Source organism: Anas platyrhynchos, chromosome 5 (genome assembly GCF_047663525.1).
Source record: "Anas platyrhynchos isolate ZD024472 breed Pekin duck chromosome 5, IASCAAS_PekinDuck_T2T, whole genome shotgun sequence".
In the NCBI taxonomy this organism is placed as follows: Eukaryota; Metazoa; Chordata; class Aves; order Anseriformes; family Anatidae; genus Anas; species Anas platyrhynchos.
Window position 1 is genome coordinate 61,155,340 of NC_092591.1, and position 19,194 is coordinate 61,174,533.

General features: G+C 38.0%; 1 protein-coding gene across 22 annotated transcripts in view; it reads left to right on the forward strand.

Annotated features, from left to right (window-relative positions):
- SOX6 (SRY-box transcription factor 6) overlaps positions 1–19,194 on the forward strand; it is a 380,857-nt gene that overhangs the window by 282,873 nt on the left and 78,790 nt on the right. For all 22 annotated transcript variants that reach the window (XM_072039305.1, XM_072039316.1, XM_021273352.4 and 19 more), the window contains one exon: positions 5,440–5,519. In XM_072039305.1, the coding sequence (XP_071895406.1) occupies positions 5,440–5,519 (80 nt within the window). The remainder of the gene's footprint in view (positions 1–5,439; positions 5,520–19,194) is intronic.

Consider the following 19,194-nt stretch of genomic DNA (forward strand, 5'->3'; position numbering starts at 1 on the left):
TCCTGAACTCCTGGGCTCTAAAATGTCATTATGAATAGAAAACTTATGGAATTGCTGTTATGATTTGCTATGATTGCTGATATGATAGCTATAATTTGTATCTGACAGAACAGTTTCCTACTGCCTAGCAGGATCTATAACATCAGGTGGCAGTAGCCTTCTTCCTCCATGTTTTAGAACTCTAGGAAGTAAAAGAGGGCAAAGTTAGCAAGAGCTGATGACAAGTAATAATTACATTAGAAAAAAAAAATCCCCAAAGTCCCATGCTTCCTTATGTATCTCAAAGTCATGTAATATAATTTTCCGGCATGGTAAGTACTAATTGAGAAATCAGAGCTGCATAGACCACCTAATTAATTTTTTATACATATTTCAGTATTTATACTGTATACTGGATTAATTAAAACTTTAGGATGCTCTGCATCTCAAATGACTGTTGTGACTATTGACCTGCAGGCGCTTGACGAGCTTCGTAGAGTACCTGGTTGTGTGGATTGCCCCTTATTCCAGTGGGAAGCCGAGAGTGGCAGCTGTTAGGAAGCTAATACTTGCCCCAGGATGCCACACAGATAATGTGATTATTTTGAATTCCAAGTACAGCAAAGCAGCTACTCTGGCTTTATGACTGTGACCACTATATTTACTACTTGGAACTGGTGGGTAATAGAGGTTGGACTCGATGATCTTGAGGTCTCTTCCAACCTAGAAATTCTGTGATTCTGTGATTCTGTAACATAAGCATTGTTATACCTTTTCTCGCAGTGCAAATTTCCCTTCACTTAACTAAGTACATGAATCCAGGAGAAGTCAGTGGGCTTGGAGTATCCTTGAATATGATGTTTCCCCATTAGTGCCCTGGGTCAAGAGGAGCTGAGTGGGATGAGGAGGAAAACAGCTCCTGCCTCCTTCTTGCAGTGCCTCAAGTATTACTTCCTTCCAGGTTTACGGCTAAGAGGCAACAAAGAAGCAGGATGATGACAGAGTAAGGGTACGGGGTAATGCTAGGCAGCAGACAGACCATTCTTTGAGCTACAGAGTGAGGGTGTACTCTGAGCGCAGAGCAAGAGGGCCACTCTTCGTGCTGGCTGTATGTTAGCAGTTTGTGCAACCTGGAAACCAATGACCCCTTTTGGTTGATAGTCTTCTGAAAATGTTTTGTGTTCTGTCAGGTCTTTACCAGATGTGGAAAATACCTATGAAATATATTAATGAAAAGACACTTTGAGGCATGGAGATTGTAAACCTCTAAGTGTTGTTTTTTTTTAAAAAGAAATTTTAGAGTGATCTGCCACAATGTATTTTCAAAGCATGTCTTCATATTTCATATCAAAAGTGTATAAAGACCATGATTAGAATGGTTGAGAAGAAAACCCTATATGCCCACCTAGGTCATTCTGTTTCATACACTGAAATAATTTGCTATAATGGCAATACAATAAAATGTGAAAATTGAGAGTATTTGCCTGGTCAGTGGCAAAAATAGTAAGAAATAAAGGTAAATTTTTGTCATGATTCTGTTCTTGCTGTGGAGCAGATCAACAGTAACTCCTCCAAAGTGTCTGAAGACAAAATTAGATAAAGCATGACAAAAGAAACTGTTAGACTTACTGTCATCTGGCTTGACCTCAGAGCATTCCGACGCTGTGAGATGTTTGTCATAAAACTAATTAAACTCATTGATTACAATAGCTAATCTGCATAGCTAGCATCTTCATAGGTCTGCTGGGTTTCACTGGTACCCATTGTTGCAGTTTCCATTTGGAATGGGCCTTTCAGAAGTTTTTCCTAAAGCTGGAAGGTGGCTTAAATTTTAAATAGCACAGTACTCTATTTTCAATAAGCTGCTGTTCTTCTTGGCAGGTGAGAACAGAAAATGTACATCAAATCAGCTGTGTGCTGAGTTGGCTGCGTATCTTCTTTGCATGGCAGAGGTGCTGCATGAGTTTCATTTCTAATGGAAATTCCCCAGCGCTTAGTCTGTCACGTGTTCCCTGTGGGGTTCTACTGGTTGGAACAAGGAATCTGTAACCTCAGGATCTGTTTTTGCAAACCATATGTGCCTCACTCCTAACTATTGAGAGCTGGAAGTGGTAGTAGGCAGCTGAATATTTTCAACCGGGATTCGCACAAACGTTCTCTCCCTGCAGGCAGACAATTGTTAGGGCAACTGATTTCACTGAGATGTGAGGATGGCAATAAGGCAGTGCTGTGGCAAACCCTGCTCAGATCCTCCCTGTTCAGGAAGACCTGAAGATGTGTCATCAGGGAGAGGAGATGCTGCATAGTGTTGCCTTAGCCAGTTACCTGTGTCAACCTCTTCCTCACTCTTGATGTCCCTGCACACCCAAAATGCACATCGAGCATGGGCATATTGCAGGAGTGGCCATGTGTATCCCTGCTGTGTCCCAGCATGTTGTGAGCAGAGGTACGCTTTCCTCTGTCTGCTCATTATGCCCGGAAGGGTAGGTCCTGGAGTATGTGGTCTGTCACAGCTCTTCCGCCGCTGTTTCCTATTATTCTGTGATTATACAAGGAGAATGTGCAAGTGGCAGTTTGAGATCCATATGTGAAGAGACAGGTTTTAAGTTATAATCCCCAAATGGGCAAACCATCATCAAACCCAAAACTTTGTGAGTCAGATGAGGAGAGTCAGTTTGTGTCTTATAAGTGTGTTTTTGGAAATATGGGTAGGAAACCAATGACTTTCCCTACTGTGGGTCTCACAAGAGCTGTCTCTTGTTTTGGCCAGGCTTCCTTCTTTTCCTTACAGCTCACAAAGCCACGGTCTGGAAAGTAAGTCCATATATCTTATAAATAAAATCCACTAGGCTTCATCACTTCATCCAAGGCAAACTGAGAAACATTTATATTATCTCTGTGTCAAATAGCATGGTACGATTGTGTGCTGCTTTTATTCGCTTGGAAATGTTGCTCAACCTGACAAATGAAACAGAAGTCTGGCATGCTTTTCCATGGCTTGTAAACACCAATTTATATATAAACAGCAGCAGCCAAATGTAAATAGACAATCAACGCAGCAAGGAGATTGAAGAGATCAGTTTGCAAAACATGACAGATTTTCTTCTTTTGGCATTCTTCGCAGTCCTGGTTATCAAAGGCCAGCACACACCAGTACCTAAAGCAGACCTGTTTGAACATGTTCGGTCTTCTTTTGTATAAATTTAAAAGAATGGATCCTCACGCAAACATTCCAAATTAAGGAACAAATTTGAAAAAAGTTGCTACAATATATTGACTGATTTCTTGCCAAGACAGCTACTGAGAAGCTTCTTGATCCATTCTTATGCTGGGAAAATTAGAGGGGCAAAGTATGTACATTCTGTAATTAATAACTAAAATCAACCCATTCCCTGCATGCTCAGTTTCCTCAAGGGGGAAAAAAGAAGATACCTTTGCTCTGCTTTTACTGCTTGGTGTCAGCAAAGTATTCCAATGCTGACAGAGTATTAATTTTTGTTCTCAGCATAATGGCACCACTAACACACTGGGACTTAACCATAATTTAGGGTATTAAAACAAGGGAAAAAAAAAAGAGAACAGCATTGTGTGTTCATAATAAATAAATGGCGTAACTATAAAATTATACTTTCCCGTAACAAAAGAACTGTAGCCAACAGGTGAGCAAGAGAACACTACAGGGTGTGGTAGAGATACTACTGAGTTAATTGTGAAGCCAAAAACTCTGTGTGTGTGTGTGTGTGTGTATAAAATATCTGGCTATTTCAAACCATAGGAGCGTGACAGCTGTGAAAAAGGAGTGCCGCAGGGAATTCTTCTAGAGTTTGATTTTTTTTAAAATATGTTTGACATGGAAAATGTTTTAGTACAAATAAAGCAACTGGTATTGAACTTAAAAAGTGTATGTGGAGGGGGAGGGAGAAAGAAGAGATTGCTGTGTGGAACAGGAATGAATAATTCATGATATTTAAAGAAAGAATGCCTCCAAAATGTTCTGCAAGGCAGTTCATGCTGATAACTCGGATGGTTATTTTCCCCCCCATTTAAAGCATCATTAATTCAACATCTTTGTGATTTTTTTAAAACGTTGTAAGATATTTCTGAAAGAAACATTATTTAACTTAGATTAGGGTCTTATTTATTCAGATAATTTCATATAAATATCAAAGAGATGAGTAGAATTGCTTAACCATAAAGAGACAGCTTTGGTACTTTAAGAAAAGATCTAGGCTTTTTGTTGCCTTTTATTATTTTTTTTAAAGGAAAAACAAACAACCAACAAACAACATCACTGCAAACTAAAATCAACCTCATGGAAGGGGGAAAATAAGAGGAGATATTTTGAACATTACTCCATAGGACACCAGTACAATATAGTGTTAGTGAATGCATTGTAGCTGAGCTCCCTGTGCAATCAGAAGCCAATTGTTACTGGACTGTGTACAAGCTCATACTGTGCTCAATGGCCTGATGAGGTATTATGGATATGATGCAAAGAGACCTTGTGGATTAGACATGTACAATTTATTAAAAAAGTGAAACAACTGAACATTTAAACTGAGCTGAACACAATAGCACTTCAGGTGGTAAATAGGAAGAGTTCTGAGGAAGCCAGTGACTGCCAAGACTTCAGGTATCACTATTTATTTGAGGGGGTTGACAAAAACAATCTAACTCACGGAATGTCCTGACTGTATTATTTTGGATGTCAGTATTTTCTGTCATTATTACATTATGCTTTCAGCATGGAAAAGTTCACACAAAACAGACCGATTATGATAAATCTCAAAAATGTACAGAAGAGCAGCCTGTTAAAATGTAGCCTACAGATAGTATATAACACTGACTTTAAATAAGAAGCTTGAGATGAGGTGATACTCCATTAAGTCATAGTTAGTGTAATTTATCCTTCACTGTATTAATTTTTCTATTACAGACTTCACTGTTAAACTGCTCCAGCCTTCATTCACTCTTTACATGGACTGAGTCTCAACAGCACCGTGCAATGTAGCGTTGCACTTATTTTGGATCAGTAGTATCTCTTGTTTTCTGAAGTATTTGCTGACCACTCAATGCAGTCAGCACACGTTTTCAGTTCCCAGAGATATTTTTTTTTCCTCTGTGAACCACTGGGGTTTCCTCGGCTTTCTTACCTGTGTGTCTATGGCCTTAAGCCCCATTTTATGCCCAAGCTTACATGCCTGATTTGAACATTGCTTTTGCAAACGAAAATCATGAGTATCACATTTATGTTTTGCCAGTTTGCCTACCAGCTATCTGTTAACAAAAAAGTTCCAAGGGAGCGTGGCAAGTCTGTGCCCAGCGAAGCCTTTTGTTTTTGCAGATGTTTAGGCTTAGAGGAGTGCTGTGGAGCACAGGCAATCCTAGGTCCATGTTTGCACTTGTCTGCTGCTATTCTCTGTTCATTGTCTGAACCTGCACGCATTGTTCTCCCGACAGGTGATAACTACCCTGTGCAGTTCATTCCATCAACAATGGCAGCTGCTGCTGCTTCTGGACTCAGCCCTTTACAGCTCCAGGTATGTGCCAGAACAAAAAAATGTGGGATCGAAGCCAACATTTTAGGGGAAAACTGCTAACCAGCTGTATGCTAAATAATAGTCTGAATGTTAAATAATTTTTGAGCACAGCCCAGGAGGATTAACACCTTATGTACTTACGGTACTGCAAATACAGCAATATGCGGCCAACCTTGCTACTCTGAGTGAAAGACATCCTTCTGTGTATTTTACTTCAGCAGAGTTAATGGCATATTTTTAATTATACGATGAGTTGATGGGAGACATGTTCAAAGATATTTTTCTACCTTATTTTGATTTAGGTACACTATAGCTGCACTGTGCTACGTTTAACTGGGGCAGTGAGTGTATCAAAACCAATGTGTGTGTATGTTTTTTTTTTTTTTTCTTTTCTCAGACAGTGTGGGGTTGACAATACAATAAATTGCAAACTCTTTTGGCTTCTGTATTTAGGTAATCTCTACCTTTCCATGCATTAAGCTGGTCAGATGCCAAGCATGGTCAGGAGCCTTGGTTTGGTCGTTTATTTATTTTTGGCATATATAGAATGAAATGTTGTGAAAGAAAGATTTATGTGCCATATTATTAGCTAGCTTTTTTTTATTTTTTGCTGCAAGAAGTTTTTAATTTCACAAGAAAAGACAACAATGTCATAAATAATGAAGAAACAGTCAAAAGCTTTCAGAGTTAAAATGTGTGGAAAGGAAGTGACAGTGAACATGAGAGGAAAGGCCATTAAAGATGCATGTAACTATTTGCAAGTAAACCTTTGAAACCCCTGTTAGAGCTGGGTTCAGATTTGAAGTAGGAATAAATTGTGCCTGGAGTAGCAATGTACTGCCATGTTAATATCCAAGTATCTACTTTGCTTACCCTTCTGCAATTATACCATTTTCCAGAGGGACCGAAGCAAATTAAACATCCTCGTGTCTCTACTGAGTACTGATAGAAACTTCTTGCAGAGTTAACTTAGGATAAGTGAGAACGGGACCAAAACCCACTGTGTACTCAAGGTCCAGAACTGTCAAAAAAGACCCCTTCTGCTTATGCCTGACCTAGCCTAAAAGCAGAACTGGGAAAGGTAACACCCTGACACTGAAGGGAAAGATCTCCTCAAATACTTTTGGGTCATGATAATAATATATTCAGACTACCTTGGACGGACTTCAAACCAAAGGGGAGTTTTTCAAAAGGAAAAATACCAGGTACTCAATTTTTTTTTTTTTAAACCTTTGAAAATCTGTATTTATATGCTTACTGAAGCAAAAGTCACATTAGCTGTAGTTGAGAAAATACTTCAGAAATCAGCTTTTGTGAACAGAGAGACTATTTTTGCTACCTTTGAGATGCAGTGCAACAAATAGCTTACTGTAATGCAGGAAGGGATAAAAATGCTAAACTGCAACAGAAAAAGGGTATAAAACACACACTCCATTCTTTTTTTTATTTTTAAAGATCCAGTTTTAGCTGGGGTCCACAGATCTATTTGTACATCAGCTCTGATCAGAACCTACAGCAATAGTGCAATTTCATTAATTTTCAGAAATGATAGACTGAGTTGTTAAAAATGACATACACAGTTAGAGAAAAGAAAACAACCATAGAAGAAAGTGGTGCTAATAAATTCTGAAAGATTTAAGTGCTTGAGGGCACAGAATTTCCCTTCAGATGTATTTATTATAAAAGAAAGCTTTTTTGTTTGTTTGTTTTCCCCCTTTCTTTTTATTTGAATTTCACTTCTGTGGTATTTCAAAACCTTTAATGTTTCATGGTCATAAGAGCTTAATTAATATATTACTTGGCCTTCAGCTGGTTCCTGCTCATCCGATTGTCAAACTTTGAGTAAATGAGTAAATTTTACTCATTCCCAGTATTACCATTTTCTTTGTGTACTTTCCCTAGGTGTTCCCTAAAAATATATATACTTGGGTATGTTTGTGGGAGGGAATTTGTTGTTATATTTGATGTGTCATGAAGACTGTTAAGAGTGTAGCAATTCAGCTCATATTTTTCATCTTTGCTTCCATTCTCTGTTCTTTCTCCATCTTTCTTCCTTTCTTCCATACACCCTACCCACTTTATTTACTTGAATGCTGTGATCATGGCATCTAAGGATTCCCAAGTGCTAAAAAAATACTGATCACAAAACTAATCTCTGTTCCTTCCAGCCTGTGGGAGAAATAGTTAATTCATTTGCAGGTTTAGGTTTGTTTCTACATGTGAGTGTGTGTGTTTGGAGAACATGGGTAGGGAAAGCTATTGCAATTAAACAAGCATTGCAGCAGCTCTAGCACCTGAACTTTACCAGGGCATTATTAAAGTTTTCAAAATTATATTCTATAATCCACATCCAGCTGCAGTAGACATTCTCTGACAGCTTCAAGCTTGTAACCTCTCCTCTTTTTTCACTTATGTTGTTGCATACTTATGTATGCTTTGAGTAGGAGCTAGTAGCAATTTTGTGTTCCCGTCCTTCTGTGTGTAAGGACAGCTTCTATGGAAACTCTGAATCTAATAGGACAGAAAACAATTTACTCCCAGGTACCTCATGTAATAACAGCAATTATTCCACAGAGGATGTTTCTCCAGTGGGCAATTTGTAATTAAAGGTTTGCCAATTTTATTGAAACTATTTAGCACGTTGGTATCAAAATGTGTTTTCTCTGGATTGTATGCCTGTGTTTCACCAATGGATAATGCATCACCTTGAGTTAAAAATCTCTACGGAAGTCATATGTAGGAATTTCTCAGGTAACTAGTTTCAGTATCATGGGCCTTAAAAAAAAAAAAAAAAAAAAAAAAAAAAAATTCTCCTTCAATAACAAACCTGAATATAAACCCCACATTGTGATCCATCCACTTGTAAATCATCCCGTGTTTCTTATTGACAGTCCAGCTTTGTCTCACTAGTTCCTCAATGATTTGGCCAAGATTTAAAGAATATGTGTGCTAAATCCAAGCCTTGTTAGGGACTCTCTGAGTTGGAGAGAGCCTTGCTGATGAGTTTAAGAAGAGGGACCAAACCAGGCCACCCCTCTGGCTTCAAAACACTGAGTGAATGTGGCCACATCAACCTTCTGCTAAATAGTTTGCAGTTATGTTACCAAATGCATCAGCAGCAGGTATGCGCAGTGATGTGTGAACCAGTTTTGATGCATGTGTATGACAAAAGCATGTTGCTTTTAATTAACCAGTTTGAGCAGAAAAATCTCTCAGTAATTTTCCCTTTGCTCCTCTTTTATATACCCACCTTGTCTGCCATTTCTCTCCTTTCCTGTTTCCATGAATTTTGTTCCTAGTTGTCAAGTGATTGCAGTGATATTAACTGATTCTAGATATGTGTGCAGAGTAATCTTGCTAAAAGAGTGAACATGAAATCGGTTTTTCCAACTCGTGGTGCTGGTAGCGGTAGCCTAGTTATTGGGAAGTCCCAGTGGTGGCAGAGGTGGCACCTTTATGTCCTTGCTTTCAAACAAGGAAAGTTACGGTATGCTCTTTATGGTTTAAACATCTGCCTTCATTCTTAGATGCTTCTACAAAGCAGTCTATGTGCTAAATAAGGAAATGTCGCAACTCTCTCAACCACAACTGATAAACTGTTGATAGAAATGGAAGCACTACAATGATGCTAGCTGGAGTTATTCCTAAACAAAGTGAGCACTAGGAAAAAAAGCAAAGCAAAAAAGCTTTAGTTCATAACTTCTTTCCCAAACTATTTGTGCAATTTGTCCTTCAAAATTTATCGCTTATAACCCTAATGAACCTTGGCGAGTCTTAACTGTAGTTGCAGCTGTGTTCTTGAAGCCTGAAGTTTTTATAATTCATTAAAAAAAATGTAAATCTTAGCTAAACACGTATTTGTCTATTTCTGCTCTCCCCTCCCATCTCATCCTACTCCTTCATTCCCTCTTCTAATTGCAAACAAAGTAAATGACCTTTTGTTATACCGCTGGGTGCGGATCCAGCGCACCGCTGAAGCATTGCATAGCCTGCCTCAGGGGCACAATATTAGTAGAGTGAAGGCCAAAGAATGCTATTTTTAGTTGAACAGTTCAGCAGATGGAGGCATGAATACTCATATATCTGAAGGTTGAGGGGTTTGAACCGTTAATTTTGATAATGTATTTAACCCTGGGAACAATCAGAAACTGTAACTCTAAGGTTACAATGCTTTTGACCTTTAGAGAACAGAGGGCACTCAGTACAGTAAACAATATATTACATTTCTACTTATTCCAATTCTCTCACACATATAAATTTCAGGACACAGTTGACATTTGCTTTCCTCAGCTATTTTAGGGCTGGTCCTTAAAGCAAGTCAAGAAGAATGTGCAGGAAAGAAGCCAACGTAATGCGACAGTCATGTAAATACAGCCTTTAAATAGCTAAGATGTTACATGTGGCCTTTTATGAAGAAATATTATTCTCAGGAGCTAGAATCTTGGTGACTTATTATTTCAATGAAAAAGTTGTTTTAGTGGACTGCTTCTCTTATGGAGTTTCCTCTATACGTTGTAATCTTAAAGCAATTTTTTAGTGGGGCTAATGTGATCTGATAGTGATAGCTTACACTGGAGGTGATTTGGTCCCACTCTGGTACCACATCATGCAAAGTGATGTACCTGCCTTATGTCTTATTAAATGATGCATGCTCCTCTTCAACAAATATAGCAGTTAAATATCACACAGCTTAAGTATTTCTAATTAAAATATCTCCATGTGTCAGCATACTGGTAATGTATTATTTTAATCCATTTATTTTGTTTATGAAACAGTGACATATGTTTAGATTGTGAAATATATGAGCCTTAAAAATCACTTTATTGAAGAAAATTAATTTCTACAATGCTGTCTCAGTAATGTGTTCACTCACCCAGTCAGTCACTGGCAGGGCTGCCAGTCTTAATGTTGGTTAGACACAGTTTAACAGTTTTATCTGACATAACACTCTCGGATGTAGGCAATAATAATTTTTTCAAATGCAAAAAAGATGGGGCTTTCTTTCTCCCTCTCTCTCTCTTTTTTTCTCTTTTTTATTTTTTTTCACAATGAAGAATGGGGATTCGGTAAATGCGAAGGAGATTTGGTGAGACCAATCAAAATTAAAAACAGCCAGTTACCTTTTCAAAGTTAGACACTGTAATTTGTTTGTCAGTGGGTAGATGTTTGGGTCAGCACTGCGAGTGAGTGACTGTCAGCGGGAATTCCTATAAGACAAGTAATTTCCCTCAATGTATTACTGACAGATTGCTCACTTCTTCGAATCACTAGAGAAAACAAACTTAATATTGTTACAGGCAGAGTTTCTGTCTTCATTAGCCTTACAGAATGATTTTATCTAGCATTCAAAGACTACTGAGCTCTAGGTGGGCATAATTTAACAGAATCTTCCTTATTATGATACAGTGAATAGTGGCCTAAATTAAGGGAATGGTGTGTGCAAATTTCAGCGTATGGAAGTAGTAAATTAAATATTTTGGTCCTTTTCTTATGTAGAAATTTAGGTTATAGGAAAGGAAGGAAAGAGGTTAAAAGAAGGTTTTATTAGTGCTCTGAGAGACCAAGTAAGCCCTTTAATGAAAATAAAATTAAAAATATGCCAAGCTTGCAATACTTAAGAAAATTTAATTAAAATCAATGAAATAGTTATACTTGTGCCTTTCTCTACTTGAATGTTTATGTCTATGTGTAATATCTGTGTTATCAATTTGAATTATATCAGTGGCAGTATCAATGAAAATGATGTCATTGAGTCAATATTTTATCATATAACCTCCTTTCTTTGCAGAATTTCTTAATACTCCATCTTTCCTCTACTGCTTCTTATCTTTAGCCCTGAATTATCTTATAGACTCATTTTCATAAGGAAGGACAGCCCATCAAAATTGAGACTTTTTGCCATAACCTATCAATTCTGATGAAATTGTTGCCAGGAGAATTTTCCTGGCTCCTTCAGTATAGGCATTCCTGGTAAAACGAGGGATTCTCCCTGTTTTCTTCAGCTCAGTGAGAGAAGACAAACAAAACCATTAGCTAAAGTAATCAGCCTGGTACAGCCAGCAGCATTACAGCTGCAAGACCCTTTTCTCACCCATTTAATACCCTCTATCTCCAATAACTTCTTTAAACAGCAACTCTTTGTTACTTTCATTCTTGCTTAATGGAACGGTGTCGCATTATGTAATAAAAAATTTATAGCAATGTTTTAGAAAGAGGCTTTTTCTACAGTCTGTAGCAGTTCTAGTACTTGTCTTGGATGTGGCAAGCCTAAGTCCAGTCTTGGGCTTGTCCTTATTGTTGCAGGAAGGACACTGACCACCAGCCTGTCACCCAGCCTGGAACAGCTCTCTCTTTCTGTTCCCTTCAGATGGCCAAGCTCTCCTCCATCCAAAGTGCTCTCATCCTGCACCTGCTGTCTTCCCCCATGCCGGAAAACTTTTCAGTCTGGCAGCTCGGGATCAGGCTCCTGGCGTGATTCCCATCTTTTGCACCTTTCGATCTTACCAAGCAGGACAGCTGCCTTCCAGGCCCATATGCTCTGTTACAAGGAGAATTTACCACTGGGATCATAAATGGCACTGAAATAAACTCACTTATCAGGAAACTTGTATGTTTAAAAGCATGTCATCCTTATAGGCTGGATTGCAGGAGGTTTCCTATGTCTCATCAGTCGGTACTAAGGCAGACGCTCAAACCCAAGTGACTGGAGGAGGCTGAGCCCCCAGCGTCAACAAGACTTTCCTGCTGCCTTAACCACTGGCAGCCCCTCACTGAAAGCCCAGACTCTATTTTAAAATAATTGTGCTTTGCAAAGCTCCCTCCCTGGGGTGTGTATCCACTCAGAAGCCAGTAAGAAGCAAATAAGTTACTGCTGCATTTACTCATAGAGCACCAGAGGCACCAGTACTACAGCGTGCCATTAGGGGCCGAGCACGTTTTTTAAAGCTCTTTTAGAACTGTGGCATCCCTTCGGGGAGCAGGCTGACTGTGAGGCATTCTGTGAGCTGGCACTTGGATTCCTTCAAGCTTTCTAGAAATGTATATGGTGTATGCCTTACAGGAATTAGCTGCAAGTGAATATGTTTCTGGAATTATTATAGTTCTGATAACTATAGAGTAAGCTGCTTAATTTGGATACAAATTACAAACATGAAGGGTTTTTTCCTGTGAAGGTGTTAGCGTACTCAGATGTTTAGAAACTTAGCAGCAATAAGATTAAAGGCAAAGATGTTTTTACATTGTCATCTCTGTACACAAAAGAGAATACGCTTCTGTGTCATTGTTCTTTCCTAACTGATATGGTAAGAGAAAACTTAACAATTCACCTTTCATCTGTAGTAAAAATCAAAAAATCAAAAATTAAAATCATTAAGGTTGGTTAGGTGGGAGCTTCTAGGTCTAGAAACACACACACACGCAGGGTGCATGCACTCACAGGAAACAAGAATTTTAAAGAGTTGTGGACTGGACAGGTATCACCTGCCTTGTTTTGGAGGGTGTTTGGTTGTAGAGAGCATCATTTTCCACTGACCCGGTTCAGAGAACAAAGGAAAGTCATAGATGATGAGTTAGAACTCCCCATATCAGTGTGTAGATATCATTCTTTAATAGAGCCTTGTTAGATAATGGAATAGGAACGGTATTACCTCCTAGCACCCTGCTTGTCAACGATGCTGGTTGTGTATTTGGTCTGCGATGCTTTTGAAATCCTTATGATTAAGAAAGCAGAAAATTGTCCCACCTCACAGAAAGTAATGAAATCACCTGTTTATTCTTAAGACTCAGCATGGTGGTTGCATATGGCTGTGGGGCAAAACAGAAGGCTTGTATATCAGCCCTGAAAGAAAGAGACGGGAGGGAGGATCGTAAAGAAAAGGGAAAGAAAAACAAAGCATGCTTAAGTGTCAAGGTTAAGGGATTATTTGAGACCTAAAGAAATCATTCACAAAATTTAGTGAAGTCAGCACAAGAATGCACATATTTTGGTGGTCTGCTTGAATTACAGCAAATAGCTGAGCATGAAAGCAAATGAAGAAATATTCCACATGCAAGAATAGCGAGAGCGTGTTATCATGCCCACTGGTATTTTTGGAAGTGAAGTGAACAGTAAAGAGAGGTAAAGTCCTTTGAAGGAGTTGCACCATTTGTCATACAACCTAGAAAAAGTCACCAGATTTAACTAGTTCACAGCTTTACCAAGTAACACAACTATCCATAGTAACTCATCCAGTACAGGACATCTATTCTGCTGTGGTCTTCAACACCTCAGGGAGGGCTAAGATCAGACCTCATAATCATTTAAATCTGGTCCCGGCACTTCTGTTGAAATATTGTCACATCCACAACGTATCAGAAACCGTGGTAGGCTTATGTGAAATACATGTTTGCTGGAGCAAAATACAGGAGTGTACAATGAATTTGTAATAGTAAATTCCCAGATACCTAGTTTTGAGGTGTAAATGTGAGTTTTGTAGATGTAATTTTTATAAGCTGATTTGAATATGTTTTGCATAATTTTGTGTGTATTTCCTTTAAGGAAATTATTTAATTTTCCTTGAAGGTGCATGAAAGTTCTAAATATACAGTAAAAGATCAGTGGGAGAGATCTGCTAAGCAGCCTGTAAAGCACAATTATTTGTAATGGTTTAAAATACCTGTAAACGGGGTTTGTTTTCTGCTGCACAAAGAAAACATTTCGCTGTTTTCTGCATTTAAATATACATTTTAAATATGTTGACTTATCGGGTAACACAGCAGGCTGAACAGGGACAAGCCATTTTTAATGGTATGTTAATTGAATGGGATGCTATAGATGCACCTGAGTGACTTTTTTTCCAGATGTGCCCCAGCTGACTGATAAAGCTTCTACTGATCAGTAGAGCCGGTGTATATTTATTATATCCTTGTCTTCTGTCCATTTTTCGCTAGTGAAAATAATAGAATGGCTGCAAGCTACCACATGAACTGTCTGTGTCTCTTATAAAAGTATAAAAACATTACAGCTTCCAACCCCAAGCAGCATTTCTGAAAATTCAGCTCTTAATTGTAGAGCTGCCTCAGCATCTTCTCACAAGATGGGGACCCAGGCATGGGAATTATGAGAGGGAGTGGGAGGTAAAGAGGGGCTCTTCCTTTTTCTTGCCGTGCACCCATTTATTAGTGGGATGGCGTCTCATTATTCTGTCATGGGAGCCCATAGAAATCTAAGCGTAGTGCTCTCACCTCTCAGTATGATTAGTGGCGGGTGACTGTTCAGTTTTCTTGTTCTGTGTCTGTACAGTTCCATACAGGGAAATATCGCAATAGCTGTACTTGGCACCTTGTTTGTCTGTGTGGTCAGACAGTGAATGAACCCATCAACCTATGCCAGACCTTACAAAATATTTCTGGAGAAGATTTATTGCCACTTATTTTTTCTGTTCTGGTTTCTTTTCCTTTTATTTAGGCCTCTGATTTTTCAGGTTGACAGACCTAGAAGGTCCATACTAGAAGCAGCAATTGCACAGCCGTCTTCTGTCCTGAATTGATTTAATCCTGTAAAAATCCCTCTAGGATTAGGAGAATAATTATGTTTTTAGACCCCTTCAGCTAGGACTGTCTACATCACTGGCAATCATACCAGTGACACGGACATGTGCTTACTAGGAAACTCATTCACCAACTCATTTCACACAGTTCAACAAGCAGTTACTCATAATTGCTTATAATCCTGCTGACATGAGCCAGAATGAAACTCCTGACTTCTCTCACAAAGCCCATCTATGTGCTGCCATTATTTTTTTTTTTTCAATTTAGAAACACATGAGATTCTGAAATACAACTTTTGATGAGCTTTGATAGCTATCATCCATTCTGTAAACTTACTGCAATTAATTGCTTTTCAATCATAGGATTTTATTTCCCATATCACAAGGGTTCTCTTTAAGCAGCTCATCCTTTTTACACAAGCTTTAGTCCAGAACACATTTCCATGCATACAGCAAGTGCAACTGTCCGAATGGTTAACATAGAGATCTCTCACATTTATTTTTAGAGATTGTTTGTTTTCTTCTTCTGTTTCTGCTAATACAAACTAACAAACAAACAAACAAACAAAAAAACAGATTCCTAGAAGTTTCTAAAATAATATCAGAAAACATTTTAAATTCTGTGTATGAATAATTGGGTTCACAAGATCACAAGAGAAAGTGGAATTATGATATTGTAAAGTGAATGAAAAAAATGGTGATCTGATGCAATGACCTGGTTATGTTTTCTAGATAGATCTAGTTGTATTTTTATTTTAAGTACGTGCTGCTTATCTGCTTTCCTTGGATAAAAGAGAAAGAGTTTTACATACTAGAGCCCTTGTTTGCAGCTGCCTTCCACATTTGCAATGCTTCCTGGTCCTTGCTTGCTTTCTTAGATGAGTTTGTTACTCTGTGAACTTTGGTGCAATCCACAATTTCGAGGAGGTAGAATTCATGCTATAAAAATGCTGAAAACAAATTCTAGTAGAAGCAAATATGGGAAACTCACATAAGAATTTACCTTCAAATTTCAGATTCTTTGTTGAATAATATTCCCCAGTGGAAACTTAAAATGAATTGTTACTCTTCTATTTTTATTTTTTTTAGTTTTAATTTCACTTCATGTTTCATTCCTTTTCCCAAGCAAATGCAATTGCTTGGGAAATTGCAAAGCAATTTGTCTTTTGCTGTGATTGGCTTTATATCAAAGGTATTTAGGTTTAAATTAACTTATATTTTATTTAATTATTACATTGTATATCAAATACCCAATGGTCTTAAGCAGAGTATGTCTCGTTATTTTGTAAAATCATAAAGAAAAGTTAAAGATTTTTTTGCTAATTTCTAAGGTGTCTTATGCAATGTGTAATCTGGCAGAATCACGGAGATAAGTCAGTTATGTTCTTTCCTGTGTGTGTTAAACTGCAGGAGACCTGTGATCAAATAGTAGCGTATCAGTAATCTGACAGCTTTAAATAAAATAGTTCCCATTTTTGTGCTTAAGAGGAAGAATTTATTAATGTTTGTGCTATCTCTTGTTGAGGAAATGGAAGTAAATTTTGATGAAGTTTCTGCATATTGTTGCATTCTGGTTTTTATTGCTACTTACAAAATATCACAACAGCAGACTTTTATTACTGTTCACACCTTATCTTTAACAGGAATATTTTGCAATTTTATTCAACTATACTTTGTTCAGCCAATGTAATAGTGCAGTAATAGTGTATCCCTTTCATGAGTAGCACAAAGAAAATGGTGCTTTTTTCAAGTTCACAGAGGGCATGTTTCAGTAGAAGCACTCAGGGATAGCTCTTGGTTTCTGGATGCTGGTGCTCACCCCACGCAGAGCTGGCTGGCCAGGGAAAAGGCCAAGCCAGGAGGTTGCACCATGAGAGTGCTCCTGCTTTGCAATTGCAGAGGAAGATTCCTGGTTAAACTACCTCTCATTAGGTCATTCTCTTGAGGGGAAAAAAAAAAAAAAGCTAAAAAATGTACTCTCTGTTTTGGCTTTGATCTTGCTTTCATAAAAGACTCAAAGAATTTGCATGGTAGTACACAGCTAGTCCATTATTGTTGCTAGCAAGAATGCAAGAAAATAGATATGCTAAGTGGGAGAGATGAGAGCAGTTAGCATTCCTTTATTATCAGAACTTAATCTAGATCAACTAAAATGCTTGCTGTTTTTGTCATGCCTCGAGGTAAAATTTCAGTGGTTATATATTCCTGTTTTTTAGATAAAAGATGCTTATTGTTTTAGAACTCCTAAATTACAATCTTTATGAAATTATAAATACGTAATAGGCTAAGTTCACCTCGTTTTTAAGTATTTTGTATGAAAGACAATTGTTATAGCTGTGGCAAGCAATTTGTGTATTACATACTTCTGTGCTTTTTCTTCTTTTGTCCCTTTCTTACACCATAAATCATTAAATAAGGGGAGAATTAGTAAGATGAGCAAGCTAAGGTGTTATGGCCTTTTCCTCCATTAGGAGAAAAAGTGAGGTGTACATATTGTGTAGAGAGTTTTTCTTTTGTTTTGTTTTAAACCATCCTATTCTCTTTCCTGCTATTTGCCTAGATTTTTCTTTCTCAGAGAGATCTGTTTGAGATAGGAAATGATCAAACTCCAATTTTGGGATTCCAGACATTTTATGTTAATTTTTGTGTCTGCATGGAGTCTTTTTTTTAATGATATGTACACTGAGCAGTGCAACTGCAGTATTTGACTCCTACCCTAAATCAATTCCCTATTTTGTGTGTCAGTGTGAGTGTATTCAGCAGGTTGTACGCCAGCAGATGAAACAGATGTTTAGGCCATACTGGGATGGAGCGGCATGCTGCATCAGGACCTGGATATTCCTCTTGACATCTGGATGCTTCTGGGTTGGGAAGCCTGCCTTAGGCCAGGAGGCTGTAGGAGCCTTGTGGCAGTGAACATAGGGTCCTTGCTGCTCTTTAAGCGATTAGTGCACTGAAGCAGCAATAATGCTGAATTATCGCTTGGTTGCGTTCTTCTAAGGAATCTTGGGACAAAGAGATAGTCAAGGAGGAGTATTTACAGTAAAGTCATGTTCAGAAAGACAAGACTAATTACCACGTATTAAAAACCTTTCTTTCAAACAACTTAATGGTAAAATTGTTACAAACACTTTAGGAAAGTTTTTACAAAGCCGTAAACAAATAGCTTACAGAAAAACCTCCCTTTCTCATTTAAAATCATTAGGATGAAAAAAGACAATTTCAGCTGCTTTCCATTTCATGGTCTGGTCAAATTGTATGGAACAGACAACAAAATGTGACTGAAGACATGAAATTGAAGGTATACTAATGCTCATGCCTACTAGAGACAAAACTGGGAACTTCTAATAGCTGCAGGGAAGTATATTAGGTATGGAAGCTGTCTGACTTATGCATTGATTCTTTATAGTTTCACTTTATCAAGTTGAAAATTGTGCTGTATGTGCTGCTACAGCCTAAATTGTCTGCTGCAGCACTTTCCTTTATGATGTCTGTTATTTAAACACAATAGACATAGTATATTGCATGGAAATAGGTGTTTAAAGTTTTGTGATTACTAGCTGTCAGACAAAATAGCATTTAGCATGGGTTTCTTCCCCTGCCCCCATCTTTATAAATTTTCATCGTTAAGACTATTTTACGTTTAAATGAGGACCTTCCCAAACAGATTAGGGTATTTTGGAGAGCATCAGGTAATATTCTGAAGAAGACTGGTTTGTTGTTCTCATTTAACCTCCAGTAATCTAAAGGGGTTATATTTAATTAACACTGGCTAAAGGCCTGACCTGAGAGGCAACCAAAAGTGATTGAACTGCATTTTCAGATCCAGGCTGTAATCTGTTGGGAGAGGAATAATAATAATAAAAAAAAATTAGAAAGCACCATTTACTGAAATTCTTTCTAACTAAGCTGTATTTCAATGGGCCATTTAATGCTCAGATGGACAAAGGTATTACTTCAGTCATTGAATTGTAACAAACTCTTTCTCAGAGGCCCAGTTTAAAAACTCTACAGGAAAAGTGGCTTAGCATCATATTCTCAGCAGACCAACACTCAGTCTGTTTGGAAAGGAAAAAAAAAAAAAGTGAAATGAGGTGAGACACAACAGCCAAGTCAGTGAGGATTTTTTGCCTCTCCCTCCAGTCAGT